The sequence below is a fragment of the Microtus oregoni genome, unplaced genomic scaffold (assembly GCF_018167655.1).
Source record: "Microtus oregoni isolate MIOR12 unplaced genomic scaffold, Mior012 000067F_ref0000223, whole genome shotgun sequence".
Classification (NCBI taxonomy): Eukaryota; Metazoa; Chordata; class Mammalia; order Rodentia; family Cricetidae; genus Microtus; species Microtus oregoni.
This window is the reverse complement of record NW_024543974.1, coordinates 1,103,031-1,125,581: the sequence shown is the minus strand read 5'-3', so window position 1 is coordinate 1,125,581 and position 22,551 is coordinate 1,103,031. Positions and strand designations below refer to the sequence as shown.

General features: G+C 48.5%; 1 protein-coding gene and 2 pseudogenes across 1 annotated transcript in view; 2 read left to right on the top strand and 1 right to left on the bottom strand.

Annotated features, from left to right (window-relative positions):
• Positions 1 to 1,269: 1,269 nt before the first annotated feature.
• LOC121440512 lies at positions 1,270 to 1,445 on the bottom strand (annotated as a pseudogene).
• Positions 1,446 to 9,011: 7,566 nt separating this feature from the next.
• Positions 9,012 to 22,551, top strand: part of LOC121440427 (X-linked lymphocyte-regulated protein 3A-like) — a 42,213-nt gene continuing 28,673 nt past the window's right edge. Inside the window, exons 1-5 of the mRNA XM_041641183.1 lie at positions 9,012 to 9,117; positions 12,199 to 12,316; positions 13,360 to 13,459; positions 14,842 to 14,940; positions 16,330 to 16,425. Coding sequence (XP_041497117.1) covers positions 9,012 to 9,117; positions 12,199 to 12,316; positions 13,360 to 13,459; positions 14,842 to 14,940; positions 16,330 to 16,425 — 519 coding nt within the window. The remainder of the gene's footprint in view (positions 9,118 to 12,198; positions 12,317 to 13,359; positions 13,460 to 14,841; positions 14,941 to 16,329; positions 16,426 to 22,551) is intronic.
• LOC121440494 lies at positions 20,751 to 20,926 on the top strand (annotated as a pseudogene).

Below are 22,551 nucleotides of genomic sequence, written 5' to 3'. Positions count from 1 at the left end.
AGGAAGGTCAGACTTTAGGCTCAGTTCCCCTAGGGCTTGAGTTACAGGGGGTTGTGAGCTGCCCAAAGTCGGCAGTGGCTAGCTGAATCCCAGTCTTCTGGAACCACAGCTGGAGCTCTCAACCATGGAGCCATCTCTCCAGCCCTGTTCAGCACACTTGAAATTGCTTGACCTTTTACCCGGAGTTTGTGAGCTAAGCCTATTCTTTGTGTAGATTACAGAAATGAATCTATGATGGAGAACAAAAGCCTTCTGGGAGGGGAGAGAGGAAGGATGATCACATTCTCCTGTCCTTCCCGTCCTGTGGCTCTGCCTACCACTCTTTGTCCCAAATTTTCATGGTGAATTCTAGTCTTCCTTTGAAGGCCAACCTGATGGATTTTTTTCTTTTTTACAAAAATGTTACGTGTGTGTGTGTGTGCACGCACATGCACACGTACACAGATAGGACAGAGGATAGACCTTGGGAGTGAGTCCTGAAGTTGTCGGACCTGGAGATTGGACCCAACTCATCAGGCCTGGTGGAACGTGCCTGTTCAGCCATCTTACTAGCCCATTGACTTTACTACCACATACATCCCTCCATCCCTCTTCCCTCCCTCCATCCCTCTTCCCTCCCTCTTCTCTCCCTCTTCCCTCCCTCCATCCCTCCTCTCCCTCCCTAGTATTCCCTTCCTCCTCTTGTGTTTCACCCTCACCCCTGCCGTGTGTGTGACTGTGTAGGGCAAAGGCTGACACTGTGTATCATCTGTAACCCCTCTTTTCCCAGACAGGATGTGATATTTATTACTGAACATGATTTAGTAGGGTAGAGGGTAGCACCACAGTAGAAGCCCCGAGGAGTGCGGGGCCCGCCAATGCCCGTGGGACCAGGATTGGTGATGCAGCTGACCCCTCGGCCATCAGGAACGAGTCACTTCTCAGCGACTGTGTCCTTCAGATCAATCTACATTCAGTTTAGTGAAGCCTCACCTCTTTGAGAGAGACAGACAAAGAAGAACTCAGTGAGGAGGACCAGGGCAAGAAAGTGGGAGGAAGGGGCTTAATAACACCACTTGCCTCTGGCAGCACGGAGAGCTTGAACTTGGCTTTACGTAGGGCCTCGATCCGATGTTCCTTATTCTGAGGCATGATTCAGGTGGACGTGATGGCCTGGACAGTGAGACCCCTGGCCGTGGTGACCTGAGGCTTCCCTAGGGCACAGCGAATACCTGTCTGGGGCCTAGATTGGAGGCGACATTGAGGTCAGAGCTCGAAGAGCCTTCAGAAGATTGTCTCCAAGGTCCCTTCGGGGAGCCCATACAGGCAACAGGGTGAGGTCACTCCGAACGAGTGTGCTGTTGGCAAGCATTGCACACCAGGCCCCAGTGAGAAGCTGCTGGCAACCGTTGCACAGCGGGCCCCTCTGAGAAAGGGGACCTCCTGTGCAGCTTAGTTGGCTGCAGATTTACCTTATCTTTTAAGACACAGTCTCTCAGTGAACATGAAACTCACTGATTTTGTCAGGCGGAGTGGCCAGAGAGCTTTGCGGATGGATCCAGCACTCTGTCCTCCACGCCAGACATGCCGGCTCTAGGGTTTAAGAGTATTGCTGTGCCTGGATTTTCCGTGGGCGCTGGTGATCTGAACTCAGGTTCTCAGGTTTGCATGGGAAAACCTAACCCACTGAGCCATGATCCTTGCCCATCTTTAATTTTATGGTCAGTAACATTAGTGTTAGAAATGAATGACATCTGCGGTGCCATTTTATCCCACGTACACATGTGCATGGATGGTGTGCAGCCTCGCCATACTGCTACCTTCTCCCTGCTCTCAGATGCTAAAACTCACAAACCTCTTCACAGCCTGGCCTATCCTACTTTCTGCTCCCTGGGTTTCATTGTGTTTGTTTGTTTGGTTGGTTGGTTTTCATTATGAGATAAAAGGGAACATGTGACACTTGGCGTGGCTCTCTTGCTGTTCTGTGGTGTCCCGTTGCATCCATTTGCCTGTGGATGACAGGCTTTCCTTTGCTTGTCCCTCATGCGAATGTGCCATGTCATGTATGTGTTAAATACTGTATTCTGTATGTAACACAGCATTTTCTTCATGCCGTATTCGTTGATGGCCACCCAGGATACTTCCTTGAGCTTTTCAATGTCTCCTCTAACTATAAGGCAGCGTGTCTTTGTTGGTTTATGTTGTCAGCGTGGCTGGACTGACAGACGTCTAGAGTAGAATTAGGGAAGCTCACTTCTGGTGTGTCTGTTCTAGAACCATTGTCAGAGAGGACGGATTTCCAGGAGAGTAACAGGGGAAGGTCTCTCCCTGGGTGTGGATTTTCCATGCAGTAGTCTGGGAGCCCAGGCAGAATTAAAGAAGAGAAAGCCTGCCAGGGCAGCCTAACTCCATCCTTCCTGAGCAAGAGCATGTAGTACCGTCACCATCACTCATGGCCACAAGACTCCAGAGCCTCCAGCCATCTAATGGAGATGCACAGCAGCTACAGTCCAGGGAGCTTCCAGGCCTGGATTGCAGCTACATCATTTGTTCTCCTTGAGCCGAGGCTTCCAGCTTGTCAGTTTAGCTGATACTGAATTATCCCACTGTCTGGCATGCAGAAAGCCATTTGTGGACAATCCAGCACCCAATTGGGTAAGGCATTCAAAGAATTCCAGCCACCCCGTGAATGTGTGTGTGTGTCTGTGTGTGTGTCTGTGTGTATGTCTGTGTCTGTGTGTGTGTACATTTCTCTATTGGTTCTATTCACCTAGACAGCCCTGACTTATACCGGATTCTCTCTTATGCGTGTGTTAGGATGAGGGGTTTAAGTTTAATTGGCCATGTTCATTAGGTGAAGCAAAGGGGGCTTCTGATTGCTGGACTTTGGTAGTCAACCTCAGGAAGAGGAAGTGACCACATGAGTGAATGGACCTTGGTGGCTAGCTTTAGGAATGTCATCTAACAGTCTTCAGCAAGGCAGAGGGAATGGGAGAGAAGGGCAAAGCCTGCCAGAGCCATGCACACCAATTTCAAGCTAGCCAGAGTCCCTTCAGCCATCCACGTTGGTGCCAGGACTAGAGAGAGCAAACTCGACATGGCACCTTTTGAGAGTCCTAAAACCCGTGGATTGCAACCTGAGGGCTGCAGACCCTCGGGGGTGGGGTGTCAAATGATCCTCTCACAGGGGTCGCCCGAGGCCATCGGAAAATGTAGATATTTCCATTTCTGTTCATAACAGTAGCAAAATTAGAGTTATGCAGTAGCAATGAAAACGACGTTTTGGTTGGGGTCACCACAACACGAGGGACTGTATTAAAGGGTTGCAGCATTAGGAAGGTTGAGAACCACTGCTTTACACTCTCAAAGCCCACCTCCAGTGACACACCTCTGCCCACAAGGCCACCCTTCCTGAGCCTCCCCAAAAGCAACACCAACTCGGGAACAAGAATTGAAATATCTGAGACTATGGAGGTGCATCCCCTTCTGACTACCATAGCCCTAATGCGGCTGAAGGCATTGCAGCCATGAATCAAGCCTCACGATAAGGGCCCTTATGGGGGGACACGCCCTGGAAAGCCTCCTCGAATCTAATACATGGGCCCTGTTGGTCCCTGCTTCATGCATGCATCTATGTGCTGGACAGCCTCCCTCGTGAGCACACATTCTCCTGGTCTGCCTCATGCAGGCACGCCTCTGAGGCATCTCTCGGGCATGGCTCACGCATGAGCTTGCTGTGCTCACCTTTATGCCTGCTAAGCCCGCCACTCACGTGGGCATGTGCTAGGCCCCACCTGCTGGAACACCCTCTCCCAGCCAATCATAGAGATGCAATCTTGGGGAGGAGAGGGACTGGTTCCATATGTCCTCTTTCTGAGGAGAAAGGCACTGGGGTGATAATGGCTAGGTGGGTGATCGGATATTGGGGGATGCTGTGCTGAGGTTTTGCGGGTAATGAGAGAAATGAAAAACCGGTCAGACTGATCTAATTGCTTTCCACCACGCTGTTTAGGCTAGGCTAAAACATTTCATATGTGACAAGGGCCATCTAGTAGGAGACAGTAGCACATGGGAGAGCATTGCCTTAGGATAGCCTAGAACTGGCCAATTAAAAATATGTCCAAAGTATGCTTCATCTACATACCCCAAGGACAGATAGGAACCGGCCAACCAAGGACATACGTATGTCCATACTTCATTTGTGTAATGATACGCTTATTGAATATCGCACCCTTTTGTCTCGATCCGTAGACTGGGTTAGGGTCCAGGAGGGACCCCTGAGAGATTCTACCTGAGGTCTGACTGTTCGCTTTCAGAAGCTTCTGGACAGAATTGGGGAGGGAGAGGATAGGGAGCCACCTGTGGAATTTATACCTTTGACTTGGAGTGTCTTTGGGCATATCCCACCTTGGAGGAAGGATGGTCTTCCCCCGGAATTCCAGGAAGCCTTGGGAGTCTGGTCGTCTTAATTTGTCTTGTGATTGTTCTCGTTCGCTTCCTTTGTGGGATATTTCCCTATCTTCCCAGACCCGGAACTAGCATAACCAACAACATGGGAACGACTTGCTCTGCTCCTTTGGATTTAACCCTTGCACACTGGCAGGACATGCAGGACACCGCGAACAACAATAGCTAGCATGACTGTGAAGTAGCGTAAGTGGGTAACATTTTGCTCTGTTGAATGGCCTACTTTCAATGTTGGCTGGCCGGCAGAGGGGTAGAGGAAATAGATTGTCGTCCCCAAACTGGTCACCCAGACCAGGTTCTTTACATTGTGACTTAGCAGGGATTGATAGATCCGGTGGAGAGTCCCTGTCCTTGGGTTAAACAGAGTCAGGCTTACCTGTTGATGCCAGACTTTGGTCTCCTTCCTGCCTTTAGTTTCCTTCCTCTCTAAAATCCAATGGTGGCTGGTGGCTGTTTGGAGAGGCTAAGGAGATGAGGCCTTGCTGAGGGAAGGAAGTATGTCGCTGGGGTGTGTGTAAGGGGGGGGTGGCCTTCAGGTTTCAAAAGCCTCCTTTTTCACTTGACTTCCTGGGTTGCAGTTTGAGATGGGAGCCCTCAGCTCCAGCTTCCAGCGGGAGGTGCCCTGTGTGCCAACTGCATTCCCTGCCATTATGGACCCTACCACTCTGGAAGCATAAACCCCTAATAAACTCTTTCCTCTCTGTTGTTGCCTTGGTTATGGATTGTATCACAGCAATAGAAGCCCTAACTAAGACAGCCTGATAGAAGACCTGAAGGGCTGGTGTGGGAGTCCCCTCTGTGTGCTGTGATTACCATTAATGAATAAAGAAACTGCTTTGGACCTATGGCAGGGCAGAACTTAGCTAGGTGGGGAAAACTGAACTGAATGCTGGGAGAAAGAAGGGTGGAGTCAAAAAGATGCCATGGAGCCACCACCAGAGACAGAAGCTGGGAACTTTACCTGATAAGCCACAGCCACATGGCAATACACAGATTAATACAAATGGGTTAAATCGAGATGTAAGAGTCAGCCAATAAGAAGCTAGAGCTAATGGGCCAAGCAGTGATTTAATTAATACAGTTTCTGTGTGATTGTTTTGGGTCTAGGCAGGAAGAACTAGCGGCCCCCTTCCTACTACAAAGGTTCGGTCCCACGCATGGGTGCTATGTCAGCAAACCTAACTGTATCCTCTGGAAGGTGGCCTTTATCTGCATGAGACCCTCATGTCTATAAAAATAGAAATAAGCATCTGAGGTTACTCTTGTTGGATCAGGGTGGTGAAGGTGACTGACCATTAAGGGACTCCACGGTGAGGCTCCAGCCGTGGCAATCAGAGACTACCTTCCTCTACAGCCCTTGGGGAGCAGAGTGTGCATCGTGAGACGTGCCTGATGGCCATCCGTCAGGCATGCATGCAAGCCTGGATAGGCCACCGTACTCATCAGACCATGCTGTACCTGCCTCGCGTGTGAGCACGCCCTTCCAGCCAAAAAGGGGTGCATGTCCATCGGAAAGGCTGGGACTAACTATCTGTGGCTGGTTTCTGAAGGGAAGGAAGCTCTCGAAGGTGTGGTTGGGTTAGGATCACCTAGTGAATAACTGGGTGAAAGGGCATCTTCTGGCGAGGTTTTAGGCAAGTAATGCTTGAACCACAGCCCCTGGGGTTGGATGGTGGGGATCCCGGGGAGGCTTGCTCAAGAGGGCCTGTGATGCGATGTGCCTGTGTCTGGCCTTAGCCTCGAACTGGACTAGACACCTCTGGAGCATCAGAGGCGAGGTTTGAGAAATAGAGGGCCTGGGAGGTCTTAGCCGGACAGGGTGTTAGAGGAGGGACGTGCGGTATCCAACAGCTGGCCCCTGTGTACTATTCGGGGGCAGGATGAACACCTGAGACCTCTGAGATACAGCCACGGGCCATCAGCAACCAGAGCACCATTTGGAGAGAAAAGCACAGTGGACCTCTCAGGCATGCTCAACTGCTGTGCCCCAGGGTAAACGCCTGTCTCTGACTGATAGATCAGCCCAGCCCTGGAGTCTCGCCTGACCTCTCCCTGTAAGTGCTTATGTTTCATGTCCCGAGAGCAGCCCATGGGACCCACTGGCCCCCATGGCACATATACGCCCCTTCCGGTGGCATCCAATCAGAGACAGACACATACACAGGAAGATGGGCTTAACTGGCTGTGACCACGGCCCAATGAAATGAGGCCGTGGGCCATGCCTCAAGGGGAGGGCGTGACTGGTCAAGCTAGGCGTGCTGAACCCCTTGGCGCATGCGCATCATGTTGGCCCGCCCCTGCGCGTGCGACAAGGGGTATCAGGCCAGCCAATCAGAGAGTGTTATATTGCGAGGTGGGGCCAGACTAAACGTGGCCAACCTCTGAGTGGAGGGAAGCTGTCTAGCGGAGCCGAGGCACGTAGGTTTTGGGGGTTTCGGGGTACCGTGCCAGTGCTCCTGGGGTGGTTTAGAGGGATCAGGAAGACGAAAGCTCTTGACGCAGGACAGAGGGACCACAGAGCGAGAGGGGTCAGGGTGGCCTGTGAGGTGACTTTGGGAGCCTCACTTCCACTTCAAGCTGCAAGAGGCACCAGAGGCAAGAATGAAAAGAGGTGATGAAGGCAGCTGAGCCCTAGAACACTGGGTGGGGCAGAGTCAGGGGCCTGAGAGAGGCGGTAGGGACTCTCCACATCTGCTGTTTTGTGTTCCTTTCCTTCCTGGGGTCTGTGGGTCCTGACAGGACAACTGGGTCCTCCTGCGATGCTTCCACTGGCAAGAGTTCGACAGGCTCACCGGTCTGAAAGGGAACTCTGGGCACTTTAATCAAGCACATAGGCAACTGTAGGGCCCGAGTCGGGAATGGGCGACTGATGGACAGCGTCACACCTGTGCGAGGGCCTGCAGGCAGCCTCAGGAGTGCCAGAGGTGGGGCCTCTGTCTGACAGGGGCGGGAAAGGAGCCTCTCAGAGGGGCATTCTCAAGTGTGGTCACCGAGGTGAGTGGACAGGGTAAATAGCAGACTCGATCGCGAGCCCAGGTCAGCAGGGATGCACAGCCCTTTGGGGGAGGAGAGCGGGATCTTGAGGAGGAAGGGCGCAGGTTTATCTGTGAGGTGAAGTTTGAAAGACCCACTTTTGCCTGGTAGTGAAATAGGACGCTGAAGGCAGTAGAGGAAGGGGTTCTGAGGGTGGCAGGTTTGAAGAGAGCTGGGTGTGGCAGTGAGGTACAGAAGGGGAAGTAGTGACTGTCCATGTTTTCCTCCTTGTGTCCAGCTGGAGTCCTCAAGGGACATCTGGGGCCCACTGACATGCACCCAAGGGCCTTGCCTCGACAGAAATGCCTGTCTGCAGGGGGTGGGGCAGGACTGGGCCCCTTCTGCATCCAACGTCTGGGCAACTTCTGCATCCAGATCTCACAAGTGCCATTTCAGGCCACTTAATCCTGGGCGTGTATGCCTTTGCAGCCCGTCAGAGAGATGTGCATTGGGAGGTGGGGCCTAGATAGGCACAGCCACTCGCTGAGGAGAAGGAGGCTCCCAGGGTGGGAGAATACCTGCATGGATGATTTGCCATTGAGTAACTCTGTTATGAGTCTCCCCAGTTGTGATAGGGATCCGAGAGGAACCTTACTTAGCTCATGCACCAGGACAGTGGGATCTCAAAGAGGCAGGACCGAGGGAAACCTGTGGGGTGATCTCAGGAGCTTTGCTTCTAAATGGGACTGAGCAAGGCCCCAGAGTGCAAGGTTGGGGAGGGGTCAAGAGGGCTACAGGGATTGGGCAGGCTGAGTGGGACAGCTTATGAGCTGGGAGACGTGGCCCAGGTGACTGAGTAGGCCCTCAATGCGTTGGCGTTCCCAACCAGACACGGGCATTTGGTGCCTTGTTTGGCAGGCGGGAGGCAGTGTGTAGTGATGAGGCAAGCTGGCCTGCTTTTCCTCCCGCCCGGCTCCCGCATGGCTAGCTTTACACCCGAAATAACAACACACAAATCGTATTCATTTAAACACAGCCTGTCCCATTAGTTCCAGCCTCTTATTGGCTCATTCTCACTTCTTGATTAACCCATTTCTAATAATCTGTGTAGCACTACGAGGTGGTGGCTTACCGGGAAGATTCTAACCTACGTCCATCTCGGGCCGGAGCTTCATGGCATCTGCCTGACTCTGCTTTCTTTCTCCCAGCATTCTGTTCTGTCTACTCCACCCACCTAAGGGCTGGCCTATCAAAAGGCCAAGGCAGTTTCTTTATTAACCAATGAAAGTAACACATAGACAGATGACCCTCCTACACCGGCAGTGCCCAGGATTTTCCTACCCAAGGGTCGGGAACACAGCAGAGGACCAATCTTGAGAGGTAGTGGGTCTGAGAGCTCCACGTTCAGATAGAGATATGGTGCAGAACTGAACTGTGGTGACATCCTCTTGCCTTCTCCTTGCTGCAGTACAAGAGCCAGGGCATCTGGCCACATCCTGTGGAGTCCAAGTCCCTGTTCCCATTGCCATCCTGTAATTCCTCCTGGTATCTGTAGTGGCCGGAGTCCTGTCTAGCCCAAGAAGATTCTAGCCATGTCAAGCGGGGAGAAGAAAGCCCGTGAGAGTGCTGGCACGTGTCCAAGGCTGGATCCGAATCCCACGTGGGATGACACCAAGAACCCAGATGCAGTCACCCCAGGTAAAAAACAAAACCAGAAACAATAACAACAACAACAAGCCAGATAGGCCTTGTAGGGCTCTGTCCACCTGGGTAACGTCCTAAAGTCTTTTGGTGGGTGGGAAAGCCCCTGAGAGTTCTGAAACGCATCCGAGGCAGGTCTGATTCTCATGTCAGATGACACCCGGAACCCCGATTCAATCACTCCAGGTTTGAAGAAACAAGATGGGCTGCCATATGGCTGTGTCCACCACAGGGGACATCCTAAAATCTCTTGGTGGGTGGGAAAGTTCCTGACAGTGCTGGCACACATCCAAGGCTCATGCATATCACATTGCATGACACCAAGACCCCAGATTTCATCACCCAAGGTTAAAAAAAAATCAAACAACAACACCAAAAACAGAAGGGCCCTGTAGGGCTGTGTCCACCCCGGGGGACATCCTAAAATCTCTTGGTGGGTGGAGCACTGAGTGGATTATGTGCATGAACTTTTATTGGAATAGCAGGAGGTTTCAGATGCTAATAACTCTTGTTCAAGCTTCTTGGGGCCTTTAGGTTCCCCCACCTGAAATTTCTGCCACACAGGAAACCTGCCACATGCCTAGTCAACATGCCTCTCCGGGAGCACATGGGTCACAGTGACTCTCTGGAAGGCCTGTACAGGTGCCTGGACCAACTGGTCTGAGAGTCAAGCCTAAAGTGGTGTGTGTGTTGTGTGTATCTCTGTGTCTCTGTGTGTCTGTGTGTCTGTGTGTGATGTATATGTGATATGTATGTGTGTGTCTGTGTATCTGTATGTCTGTGTCTCTGTGTGTGATGTATATGTGACATGTATGTGTGTGTGTTCATGATTTCACGGATGACTATTGAAAAAGTGTAAGGAACAGATGCTGGCTATGGAATCTAGAAACACTATAATGACACTGCTTTCCGTGGGGGATGATGAGAACAGCACACTTTGTTTCAAAATAGTTTTCCTCTTTCGTTTTAAAACACCAGGAAGAGAAGTCATTGATGTCAGTGGTGAGGACGGTACTTCCTCTGGAACAGAAGGGCAAGAGGCCAGGTGATACGTTTTCATGTTTTCACGAAATAAATTTAGAAAAGTCTGGCTGGAGAGAGGGCTCAGTGGAAGAGTGCTTAAGGTGCAAACACAGGAGCCTGAGTTCAGGCCCTCAGCACCCACAGATAAAGCCATGCGTGGCCACACCCAGCCTTTAAGCCCAGAAGTGAGGGCTGAGGCATGGCAGAACCTGGGGGATATTCCGGGTCCTTGCTGATTGCCAGACTGACAGAATAAACGGAGATAGTAAGTAAGTAAGTAAATGCAGCAACTAAGGCGCATGCACCACGTGGATGTACTTGGGTGCATTGAGCTGAAGGATCTCAAAGCAGCATCCTACAGTAGATCAGATGTTCAATGTGGTAAGGAATGAAAATCTCATGCCTCCAACAAAGTACGGATCCTGTCATAGAGCCTGTCTGACAGGAATAAGGTGGCCTGTTCTTGAAATGTGAATTGTATGTAGGCTGTGTGGCACCCTCCACTTCTTCCACTCACTACAAGAATGACCTTTTATGTACATCGAAGTAAAAAGGTAATTTCTTTGCAGGAAGAAAATACAGAATTTATTTGAAGAATTTGAAGGTACATTCTAGGAGATATCAGGAATTTGAGAAAATTGTTTCAACCAAAGAAGTGCAAGGCGAGGGAGGTATCGCTTGGCAGACAAGAGAGTGTGTTTACTGCCTTGTTCTCAAACAGTGTCAAATAGTATTTATTAGATTACCAACTCTCTACTTCACGTTAATTGCCAATATTGAGAACATGGCACCTGTGGTGTGGATGCTGTTATTTACTAACAGTGGGATCTTTGAAAATTAGATGTAATTATCTGTCTTCAAGGTTTTGATTCGCACAAGTGATATGTCTGTTTCTAATATCACATTTGAAGCCAGCCGGTGGTGGCACATGCCTTTAATTCCAGCACTTGGGAGGCAGAGGGAGGCAGATCTCGGTGAATTCGAGGCCAGCCTGGTCTACAAGAGCTAGTTCCATGACAGGCACCAAAGCTACACAGAGAAATCCTGTCTCTAAAAACAATCCAAACAAAATACCACATATTACTTTACTTGTTTGTATTTCAGTCCAGCTCTCTGTCTCCTCTCTCTCTCTCTTTCTCTCTCTCTCTCACTCTCTCTCCCTGTGTGTTTGTGCGTATGTGCGTGTGTGTTGCGTGTGTGTGAGTAGGGGTGGTGGCCAGCCTCCCTTAAATACCTGACCACTGTTTAGTGTGTAAAGAATGGTACATGCAGTGGGGAGCTGAAGTCAGCACTGGGACCATTGTATGCGCAGACTGAGTCCTGCTTTAAATGTCTCTGTCAGAAGTCAGTCACACAAACAGTTAAAAAAAACATTGCAATCCGAGAACGTTCTAGGAGCTCTGTAGAGGTTTCTGACAGAGAATCGATTCTGGAAACTTCAGGAATCAGGATAGGGAGGTAGCTGAGTGGGAGAGCACTCGCCTTCTATGCTTAAGGCTCTGGGTTCCATCCCCAGTACCACAGACTTATCGATCAGTGTGGTTCCCCCGTTAGAATATTCAGGGTGTCTACCCTGTCAAATTTGCCTAAAAGCTCCAATGGCTACAATAGTTACAGTATTTTCATCTGACTGTGCAATAATCTCGGAGCCTTTGGAGATCTTTGTAAACGGACTACTGTTGTGTTTTGCACAAAGCGGCCCAACAGTCCCTCAGAATGTGTCCTTGAACTGGAGCATAAATATGTACATTGATTGAATTTTACCTTTTAATGATGCCCCATGAGGAAATTGCACAGCGATTTGAAACCCTTTCTTGCCAGTTTTGCTAAGTTCCCTTCACTGTGTTTTGTCTGTAAGATATAGACACTGAAGTCCAGCTCTCCAATCTCACCTCAAGGTCATAACCACTGAAATTCTTGACTGAAAGAAAGGAGGCAGATATTCTTGCCATTGACAGATTGTTTCCCTCTATTAATAGCAAGTGGTTTTCTAAGTAGAAAACTAAAGCTGGCGGAACTTTACAGTAATGGTTTCAAGAATGTGTTTCGATACAGAACCCAATAAGAACTTTCTTCAGGGCAACAGCGAAAGATTCACAGCGATCATCATGGAGTCTTCTGAAACCTTGGAGCTGAAATTTGAGGATATTCTAAAAATCCAGGGCGAGCAAAGGTACGGTTGTTGCTTCTTGGTGCTGTTATCCCGGACGCTTTGACATTTGGTTAGTAAGCACGATAGCTAGAGGTTGAGGAATAGCCGTGACCCCCACGGGCCAGAAGCTCAGTAGGAGAACGTGTTCGGCTTGGCATTTCTGTATAGGGTAGACTTCTTTAGTCATGTTATAGCCTCACATCATCACCGAAGTCAGCTGCGTTTCCTAGCCATGAATTACGATGACCGTTTTTTATTTTTGTTGTTGTTGTTTTTTTTTGTTTGTTTGTTTGGTTGGTTTTTTCGAGACAGAGTTTCTCTGTGGTTTTTTTTTGGAGCCTGTCCTGGAACTAGCTCTTGTAGACCAGGCTGGTCTCAAACTCAGAGATCCACCTGCCTCTGCCTCCCAAGTGCTGGGATTAAAGGTGTGCGCCACCACCGCCCGGCTATGATGACCGTTTTGACACATTGCTGTTGAGTCAGTGGAACAGTATGCATCACGTGAACGTGCTGGGCACCTGGAGCTTGAAATCCTCAAAGCATTCATCCCACAGTCGGTCGAGCCTCTGTTCGGTGCCATAGAAATGAAAATCCCATGCCTCCAAAGCCTTATAGCTATCAGGAGCAGTGTTCACTGTGCTACTGTACCGAGATCCACACTGGCACAGCGTGAGGAAGAGCAAGCAGGTAGGCCACCGCAGAATTCTCTGATGGGAGCGGATGTGCATGCTCCTTGGACCTGTTCTTCAGAAAGAGAGAACTAACCACAAGTTGTGTCTGTCAGACAGACGAATATTTGTGGAATGATAGTAAAACAATAGTTCTTCCTGAGCTTTCTGGCACAAAGGCGTGGGAAGGTACTTCTCTCTCAGCAGGGAGGAGCAAATGCTGTGATGTAAAATGAAATAATCCAGTCAGCTTCCTTTTCCCTGTCTGCATAGTTTAGAGGCCATTTCCACATCCTCCACCAATAGCGTTAGTGAGGGCAAGTCAGTCGTGCTTCAAATGTACTTTCTTCCTATTGGGATGGAGTATGGCACTATTCCTTGCTATATCATTCACAGGCAGAAACTTTATCAAGAATATTCTCTTCAGATGAAGACTTTGAAAAGAAAGTTATCCGAGGATGCAGCTGAAGTCAAGAAACGTGCAAAAAAACTCGCTGTGAGTGTCAAGCAGCTTAGCTTTCAAGGAATCCATTGTGTCAGCATCAGAAGTAGCAGGGCTTCCTGCAGCAAGTCTGGAGGGAAGGGACGAGACAAGAACTTAGGGAGGCAAGCAGGGTGGTGGATGTGGTGACAAGAGACTGGCCACTGACCGTTTCCCCCTGGTTTGTTCCTTTTCCCACAGAGAGATGACAAGGTCAGTGATGGTTAGCAGCCATCATGGGGGGGGGGGGTTAGCAGGTGAGCAGGCACTGCCTGGAGAGTGCAGGAGAAGGTATGGGATTGTATCTTAAGAGGGAGCCCTTTCTGATCCACCCAAGAAGTGCAGACACCAGGAGCAGGAGGCCCACCAGAGCCTTCTGACACAGTGACGAGGGAGGCAGAGTGAGAGCAGTCCCTGTGGCTGCGGCAGAGCAGGTGGAGGCTTAGCCTTCAGTGCTTGGAGTTCAGACCAGCCCACTCCCAGAGGTGAAGAAGGCAAGGCTTCAATCCGTGATAGCCATGGGATGACTGACTCTCCTTTAACCTGGAGATTTGAGTGAGGTTTTTATGAGTTTTGGGGCACAAATAAATGCCTGACACCGGACAGTGCCATCTTTGAGGGAATCTTCCTTCCTGGTGTAGGATGGAGCTGCCCTCCTGGAGATTCTGACTTCCAAAGTGGGGAGGCCGAGGCTGGGATGTGGAGGGAGATGGAGGCGACCCCCCCCCCCCCCCCGTCCAGTCGAGTGGGCAGGAGTATGGCCCCTGCATTCTGCATTCCCACCAGTTGGAACGCAGTCACGGTTCAGTCCCTTGCTAGTCACGCTCACTGGGGAAAATAATTTACCTCTGTGTCTCAGATTGCTAGGTGTGAGAGGAGAGATACTTAAGGTCCCCATCTCATGGAATTGGTTTCAAAAGACTCTTAGATGTGCATTCTTATATTGGTCCAGGACAGTATCCGACGTAAGTCTTACAGAATCCTTGCCTGTTAAGCAGGCCAGCTGTGGACTCTACTCTTACTGGCAAGAACAAAAGGGAGTGGGTTCCTATGTAGGGAGTGAGAGACACTGGGGCCATCTCAGGGTAATTTCTGTAAACACAGAGGGTTCACCAGCTATGACAGTCTCTAATGGATGGGTTTTCAAGTCTTCAGAAACTAACAGCAATGTTTTAGATACTGTTACGTAGGAAAACGTTCCATTAAATGAATGAGATTCTCATCACTATGGTAATATTTTAGTATTAGATAACTTGTGTGAAGTGGTCATCGTGCTTGAAAAATTGCTAGTGATTTCTTTGTATATGTTTTGCATAAATATGATACAAAGTCGCGTTTTTGTAATATTTCTGAGTTTCCCTGTATTGTTCTTACATCTTTTACTGTCTGTGTCTCAGAATATCTTCAAGGAGCAGCAAAAATTTATTCATCAGTCTCTGGGTATTCAGAAGAAGAGAATGGAAGAATTTAAAGATCTGTGTGAACAGTACTTGGAGGTCTGTTGTACATTCTGAAAGCAACCCACACACAGGGACATTGAATACTCTGGCGTTCCTTCCATGCTTTGGCTTATTCCTTCGGAACGTTACCTGTAAACATCTTCCTGTCAACAGAGGTTTCTGTCCCGCCTGGTCCCGCAGTCATTCAGTCCCAAAGAAGCACACAGAGGCCTACATTTTATTTATAAACTGGTTGGCCTATTGGCTCAGTCTTCTCATTAACTCTCATATCTTACATCTCAACCCACAATTCTTGTCTGTGTTAGCCACATGGCTTGGGACCTTTTATCAGCGAGGCATTCTCATCTTGTTTCCTTTTGGACTGGGTCACAACTGAAGACTTGACACTTTCCTCTTCCTGGAATTCTTCTGTTTTCTTGGCCCCGCCTCTACTTCCTGCCTGGCTACTGGCCAGTCAGAGTTTTACTGAAACAGTGCAAGACCATTGTACCAGAGCATCTTCCAGCATTTTCCTCATGGTGTCATGGTTCCATGTAAACCTAAGTACAAAATGAGTTTTTACTTTTAGAGTTCACATACGGTGGGTAGAGTCCTTTGAAGCAGGAATTGCTGCCTTGGTGATTTCATCCAGAGTTGTTCGTATTGTACAGGGCATTGATGCCTTTCAGACCGTCTGTTCTTGCTTCACAGTGCATTTTCCCTTGGGTGTGTGTGTGCACTGAGGCACACGCACGTGTACGTTCCTCTGGGTGTGTGTGTGTGAAGGTCAGAAGCCAGCCGTGGGTATCTTCAGTCACTCTCCTTCATATCATTCAGGATGGCTCACTGAACCAGCAACTCGCTTGCCCCTGTGGCTGGGCTGGCTGTTCACCAGGTCACAGGGGTGGCGTGCCCAAGGGAAGAGGTCTTGCGAAATTTTATAAGCTCCCCCCCCACAGTATTTCACACAAGCATTTAAATGTGGCATGTGCTATTTCACACACTACTGAAGGCACTGTGGGGGTGGAAACCATGAGTTTTAATTTCATGGTATTCAGTGGTACACGACAAGCTACTCCAGCTCCCAAAGAAATGAGTGGCAGTCAATGAGCTCATGCCTCATGCTCTCTGTTTTCATTGGGATTCATTCTTGATTTGCGGGGAGAGGGATCCATGCTAGGTAGGCAAAGCACCCTTCCCCCGAACCCTCCGCCCCCCCCCCCCCGCTAATGCCACAAGGTTGAACTTTCAGCAGTGGGTTGTGGAGTGGTAACGTCTGTGTCTCTTTGGTGGGTGACGGATCTCCATGTTGCACATGCTGTATGCTTGTTTTGGAATAATGAAACCATGTCTTTTCACCACATCTACTCCCTTTTAAATATTGCTGTTCGCATTTGTAAACAAAATGACCGGGGCTGATTTCTGCCCATGTCTCTTTCACTTTAGAAACTTGTAATACTGAGGGATTCTCGGGGAGAGTCCCTCATTGAAGAGCTGAGACGTCTAATAGCCACCTTGGAAACAAAACTTCTGATGCTGAATGTAAGTACTGAGCCTTTCAGGGTAAACTGAGGCTTGACGAGCACTGTTTATTTTAATATGTCCGTTTAATATGTCCTTGTGCTTCACAGCGCCAGCAAGAGAATGCTGCTGGTCAACTGTCTCTCCTGGATCTGTTATTCTCATAATACTCTGAAGAAATGAAAGTCGATACGAGGGGAGCGACTCTCTCATGGAAATTCTCTGGGAGAAGGTGCTTGTGGTTTGCGGCTTCAGCGACTACATCTTCTTGTGTTCTCCTGTTCCTAAAGATACCCCTTTCTGCTAAAACCCAAGTAAACCGAAGGATTTGTGTGACAGCAGTCCAGAGATGTCTATAGCATCCTCCAGCCCACGGGTCGTAATGGCAAGTTTTTCTTGGTAGCGTCGTAATTAATGGTTAGCAGTGCATTGGGGTCGATACAGTGGGGTCTTGTACCTCAGTATCACTTGACCAAATTAGAAGGCACAAGAGTGGTCCATCCTTGTCATCTTCAGAGAAATAGTTAAAGGAGGCACACTCTTGCCATTGTATACTGCTGTTACATTTGTTCAGTCATGGAGCCTATGGGAATGACGATAACCCTGCAAAGGGAATGCGTCCTGTAGACTTGAAAAGACTGTGCCCCAGAAGTAGTGAAATTGGTAGAATTCATTAGAACTCCTGAAGAAAAAAAGATGTAAGTATTGTGACGAGTATGTGAAAATGTCACTTCCCGACAAAATTTATAAGGTCTTTCAATGCAATGTGGTCTGCTACCTGATGTCAACTGCCTGTCACATTAAGAGTTGATCCTTAGTATGCCTATAGCTCACTTCCTCGTGGTTTATGTATTTCCTCCTTTGTATGGATAGCGGTAACTGAGAATGTTTTGTGATTCAAATTTATTGTGCATGTAGTATGTGAACATCAGTGATAGACAAGGTCTTCTGTACACTTAAGACTCTTATCCTGTGGTGTCCTTCATATATGTGTGTGTGTGTGTATACATACATACATATATATACATATATATATACACACATATATATACATACATACATACATACATACTCCATGGGAAATCATTACTTGGAAACATTTGGTTTAATAAATATGGAATTGTTTCAGACTTGCTGGTATGAGTCATGTAATTGCACTCCCTTCCCAACGTTTCATGCCCTTTTAAACAAAAATGGTCCCATGCTAACTCATGTTTCTGCATGGGGCCTCTCCTCGTCCTGACCACTTGTCTCATTGTGTCCTGTGATGCAGAAGCATTAAAAACAAGTGTGTGTTCGGCATCTCTCATTTTCTACAAGCAGAATTCATTTCTCCACAGTCAATGAGAGAACTTCCCCTCTGGCCAGAATCATGGTACTTCCTAAACTGTGAATCATCTAGGGGAACTTCCCCCTTTGTTCAAAATATCTGTGATCGTATGGACCTTCAGTAATGCTTCCAGCACTGAATATCTCCTACTTGAGATATTCTATCAGTAGGAGATGAAAAATACATTTCCCTATCATTGAATCTTGTATTATTCGAGTGTGTACTCCTGCGTGTATGAGAGAGAGACAGAGAAACAGAAAGAGACAGAGAGGGATGGAGAGAGGGAAAGAGAGAGAATATTTTGGTATGTGGTACATGTGTAAATGTGTTCCTATGTGTAGCACGTGTGTGTGAATACACGTGTATGGAGTATGCAGGTTTATGCATAAATCTTTTAGTATGCAGTACATGTGTAAATGTGTTCCTATGTGTAGCACATGTGTGTGTGAATACACGTGTATGGAGTATGCAGGTTTATGCATAAATCTTTTAGTATGCACTACATGTGTAGATGTGTTCCTATGTGTAGCACATGTGTGTGTGAATAGACGTGTATGGAGTATGCAGGTTTATGCATAAATCCTTTAGTATGCAGTACATGTGTAAATGTGTTCCTATGTGTAGCACATGTGTGTGTGAATACACGTGTATGGAGTATGCAGGTTTATGCATAAAACTTTTAGTATGCAGTACATGTGTAAATGTTCATATGTGTGGCACACCTGTGTGTGAGTGCATGTATGCATCTCTGCATGTTTTCAGATGTGTGTAAATCATTTGGTATGTGCTTCATATATATGTGTTCTATGTGTAGACACACTTGTTTTTGAATGCATGTGTCCACCTCTGTGTATGTTTGCAAGTGTAAATCTTTTGATATGTGGTTCATATATATGTGTTCATATGTGTAGCACACATGTGTGGTTATGTGTGTGAGAGAGTGTGCAGATCTTTTGGTATGTGGTACGTATGTTTATGTGATCATAGGTGTAAGTGGAGACTTCACGTTCATTTCCTGGCCAACCAGACCCAAATAGTCACAACAAAAACTTTATTAATTACAACACAGTTTTGCCGACGGCCCAGGCATATTCCTAGCTATGTCTTACATCCTAAATTAACCCATTTCTACTCATCTGTGTATCACCACGAGGCTGTGGCTTACCGGTAAGTTTCCGGTGTCTGTCTTTTTTGGCAGGTGCATGGCATCTGCCTGACTCTGCCGTCTTTCTCCCTGCATTCATTTTAAATTTCCCACCTAACTTTGTACTGCCCTGCCATTGACCAAAGAAGCTTCTTTATTAACCAACGGTAGTAAAACCTATTCATAGCATACAGAGGGGAATCCCACAACACATGTGTGTAGAACTCATGTGCGTGAATGCATGTGCACGCATGCGTGCGTGTGTTCACAACTGCATGTGCATATGCTGGCAGATATGATTTTGCATGTAGAAGCCATACATACTCCAGGCACCCACCTAACTTATTTTGACACAGGGTAACGCTGTGACCGTGGGGCTCATTGATTGGTCTAGAGCGTTAGGCCATTGAGTGCCAGGATTCTACCCTGTCTCTCTTCTTCAGTGCTGGTGTTATAGACACTCACCGTTGGCCTTAGATGTGGTATGTGTACGTATCTGTGCATGTGTATGTATGTGTATATGTATGTATGTGCAAATATGTTCGTTCAGGTTCCCAAGGAGGGTGTCAGACCCCACAGAGGGGGAGTTATCAGTCACCTGACAGGGTTCCTGGGATTTGAACTCGGGTCTTCTGGAAGAGCAACAAGTGCTCTTAAACACCGAGCCGTCTCTACATCACCTTGTGCTGAGGTTTTCAAAGGTTCTGGAGATCTGAACACATCTGGGCTATTTGGTATCTCTGGTCCTGGTTGTAGGAGCCTGATATGGCCTGGTCCAACAGATAGTGAAGATCACCAGGCTATTAATCACCTCCAATCCCCAGCCTTCTGGATGGAAGAACAGGTCTCACATCTTTTCCGTTGAGAAGACATTACTGCATGCTTAACGTTCCTGGTTTCCCAGGAGATCTGTGGGCACAAGGATCTTCCTGCTCCCCACAGACTGGGACACTGTGATTGGAGCTGAGATGTGACCCAGGAGACAGACCCACATTTGCAAAGTGTAGATGCCACACAGTGAAATAATGAGAACTGTCACAGAATGTGTTCTGTATGCATCATCAGTGTGGACAAGGAACGGATAAAATTTCTGAGTTCAAAGCCTATGAAACGAATATGTACGTGGAACTGGGGAGATGGCTCAGCAGGTAAAATGCTTGCTGAATTAGCATGAAGACCTGAGTTCAGATCCCCAGAACCATTGAAAAACTCGGCACAGGGTGCTGTAGAGACAGCTCGGTGTTTAAGAGCACTTGTTGCTCTTCCAGAAGACCGGAGTTCAAATCCCAGGAACCCTGTCAGGTGTCCCAAGACTGACTGATAACTCCCCCACTGGGGGGTCAGACACCCTCCACGGGAACCTGAACGAACACATTTGCACATACATACATGGACACATACACACACGCACAGTTACACACACATACCACATCTCAGGCTAACGGTGAGTGTCTGTAACACCAGCACTTGAGAAGAGAGAAAAATTTGTGAGATGTAGCATCTGAGAGCAGGGAGAAGGAAGCAGTATGGCGAGGCTGCACACCATCCATGCACATGTGTACGTGGGATGAAATGGCACCACAGATGTCATTCATTTCTAACACTAATGTTACTGACCATAAAATTAATGATGGGCAAGGATCATGGCTCAGTGGGTTAGGTTTTCCCATGCAAACCTGAGAACCTGAGTTCAGATCACCAGCGCCCACGGAAAATCCAGGCACAGCAATACTCTTAAACCCTAGAGCCGGCATGTCTGGCGTGGAGGACAGATTGCTGGATCCATCCGCAAAGCTCTCTGGCCACTCCGCCTGACAAAATCAGTGAGTTTCATGTTCACTGAGAGACTGTGTCTTAAAAGATAAGGTAAATCTGCAGCCAACTAAGCTGCACGGGAGGTCCCCTTTCTCAGCGGGGCGCGCTGTGCAACGGTTGCCAGCAGCTTCTCACTGGGGCCTGGTGTGCAATGCTTGCCAACAGCACACTCGTTCGGAGTGACCTCACCCTGTTGCCTGTATGGGCTCCCCGAAGGGACCTTGGAGACAATCTTCTGAAGGCTCTTCGAGCTCTGACCTCAATGTCGCCTCCAATCTAGGCCCCAGACAGGTATTCGCTGTGCCCTAGGGAAGCCTCAGGTCACCACGGCCAGGGGTCTCACTGTCCAGGCCATCACGTCCACCTGAATCATGCCTCAGAATAAGGAACATCGGATCGAGGCCCTAAGTAAAGCCAAGTTCAAGCTCTCCGTGCTGCCAGAGGCAAGTGGTGTTATTAAGCCCCTTCCTCCCACTTTCTTGCCCTGGTCGTCCTCACTGAGTTCTACTTTGTCTGTCTCTCTCAAAGAGGTGAGGCTTCACTAAACTGAATGTAGATTGATCTGAAGGACACAGTCGCTGAGAAGTGACTCGTTCCTGATGGCCGAGGGGTCAGCTGCATCACCAATCCTGGTCCCACGGGCATTGGCGGGCCCCGCACTCCTCGGGGCTTCTACTGTGGTGCTACCCTCTACCCTACTAAATCATGTTCAGTAATAAATATCACATCCTGTCTGGGAAAAGAGGGGTTACAGATGATACGCAGTGTCAGCCTTTGCCCTACACAGTCACACACACGGCAGGGGTGAGGGTGAAACACAAGAGGAGGAAGGGAATACTAGGGAGGGAGAGGAGGGATGGAGGGAGGGAAGAGGGAGAGAAGAGGGAGGGAAGAGGGATGGAGGGAGGGAAGAGGGATGGAGGGATGGAGGGATGTATGTGGTAGTAAAGTCAATGGGCTAGTAAGATGGCTGAACAGGCACGTTCCACCAGGCCTGATGAGTTGGGTCCAATCTCCAGGTCCGACAACTTCAGGACTCACTCCCAAGGTCTATCCTCTGTCCTATCTGTGTACGTGTGCGTGTGCGTGCACACACACACACGTAACATTTTTGTAAAAAAGAAAAAAATCCATCAGGTTGGCCTTCAAAGGAAGACTAGAATTCACCATGAAAATTTGGGACAAAGAGTGGTAGGCAGAGCCACAGGACGGGAAGGACAGGAGAATGTGATCCTCCTTCCTCTCTCCCCTCCCAGAAGGCTTTTGTTCTCCATCATAGATTCATTTCTGTAATCTACACAAAGAATAGGCTTAGCTCACAAACTCCGGGTAAAAGGTCAAGCAATTTCAAGTGTGCTGAACAGGGCTGGAGAGATGGCTCCATGGTTGAGAGCTCCAGCTGTGGTTCCAGAAGACTGGGATTCAGCTAGCCACCGCCGACTTTGGGTAGCTTACAACCCCCTGTAACTCAAGCCCTAGGGGAACTGAGCCTAAAGTCTGACCTTCCTGGTACCGACACACACTGGGAATATGCTCGCAAAGACTCAACAAGGAAGATAAATGTCAAATGTACTGAACACAGATTCTCGGGATTCCTTCAAAAGATACAGCACAGGACAAGAGTAAGAGAATGACACAAGAGTCAGACAAACACACACGCACGCACACGCAGAACTACGTGAGTAAAATTAAACTCTAAAGAGAACACTAGAAAATGCTCGTGGAAACACCCACCGAAAATACTGAAACTGTAAGTGCCTATGCACACACTCACAGATAAAATATTTTTGACCAAAGGGAAGGGCAGGGATCTTCCAGCCAGTGTTGAATAATGCCAGAAATGAGTCTGGATGTCTTT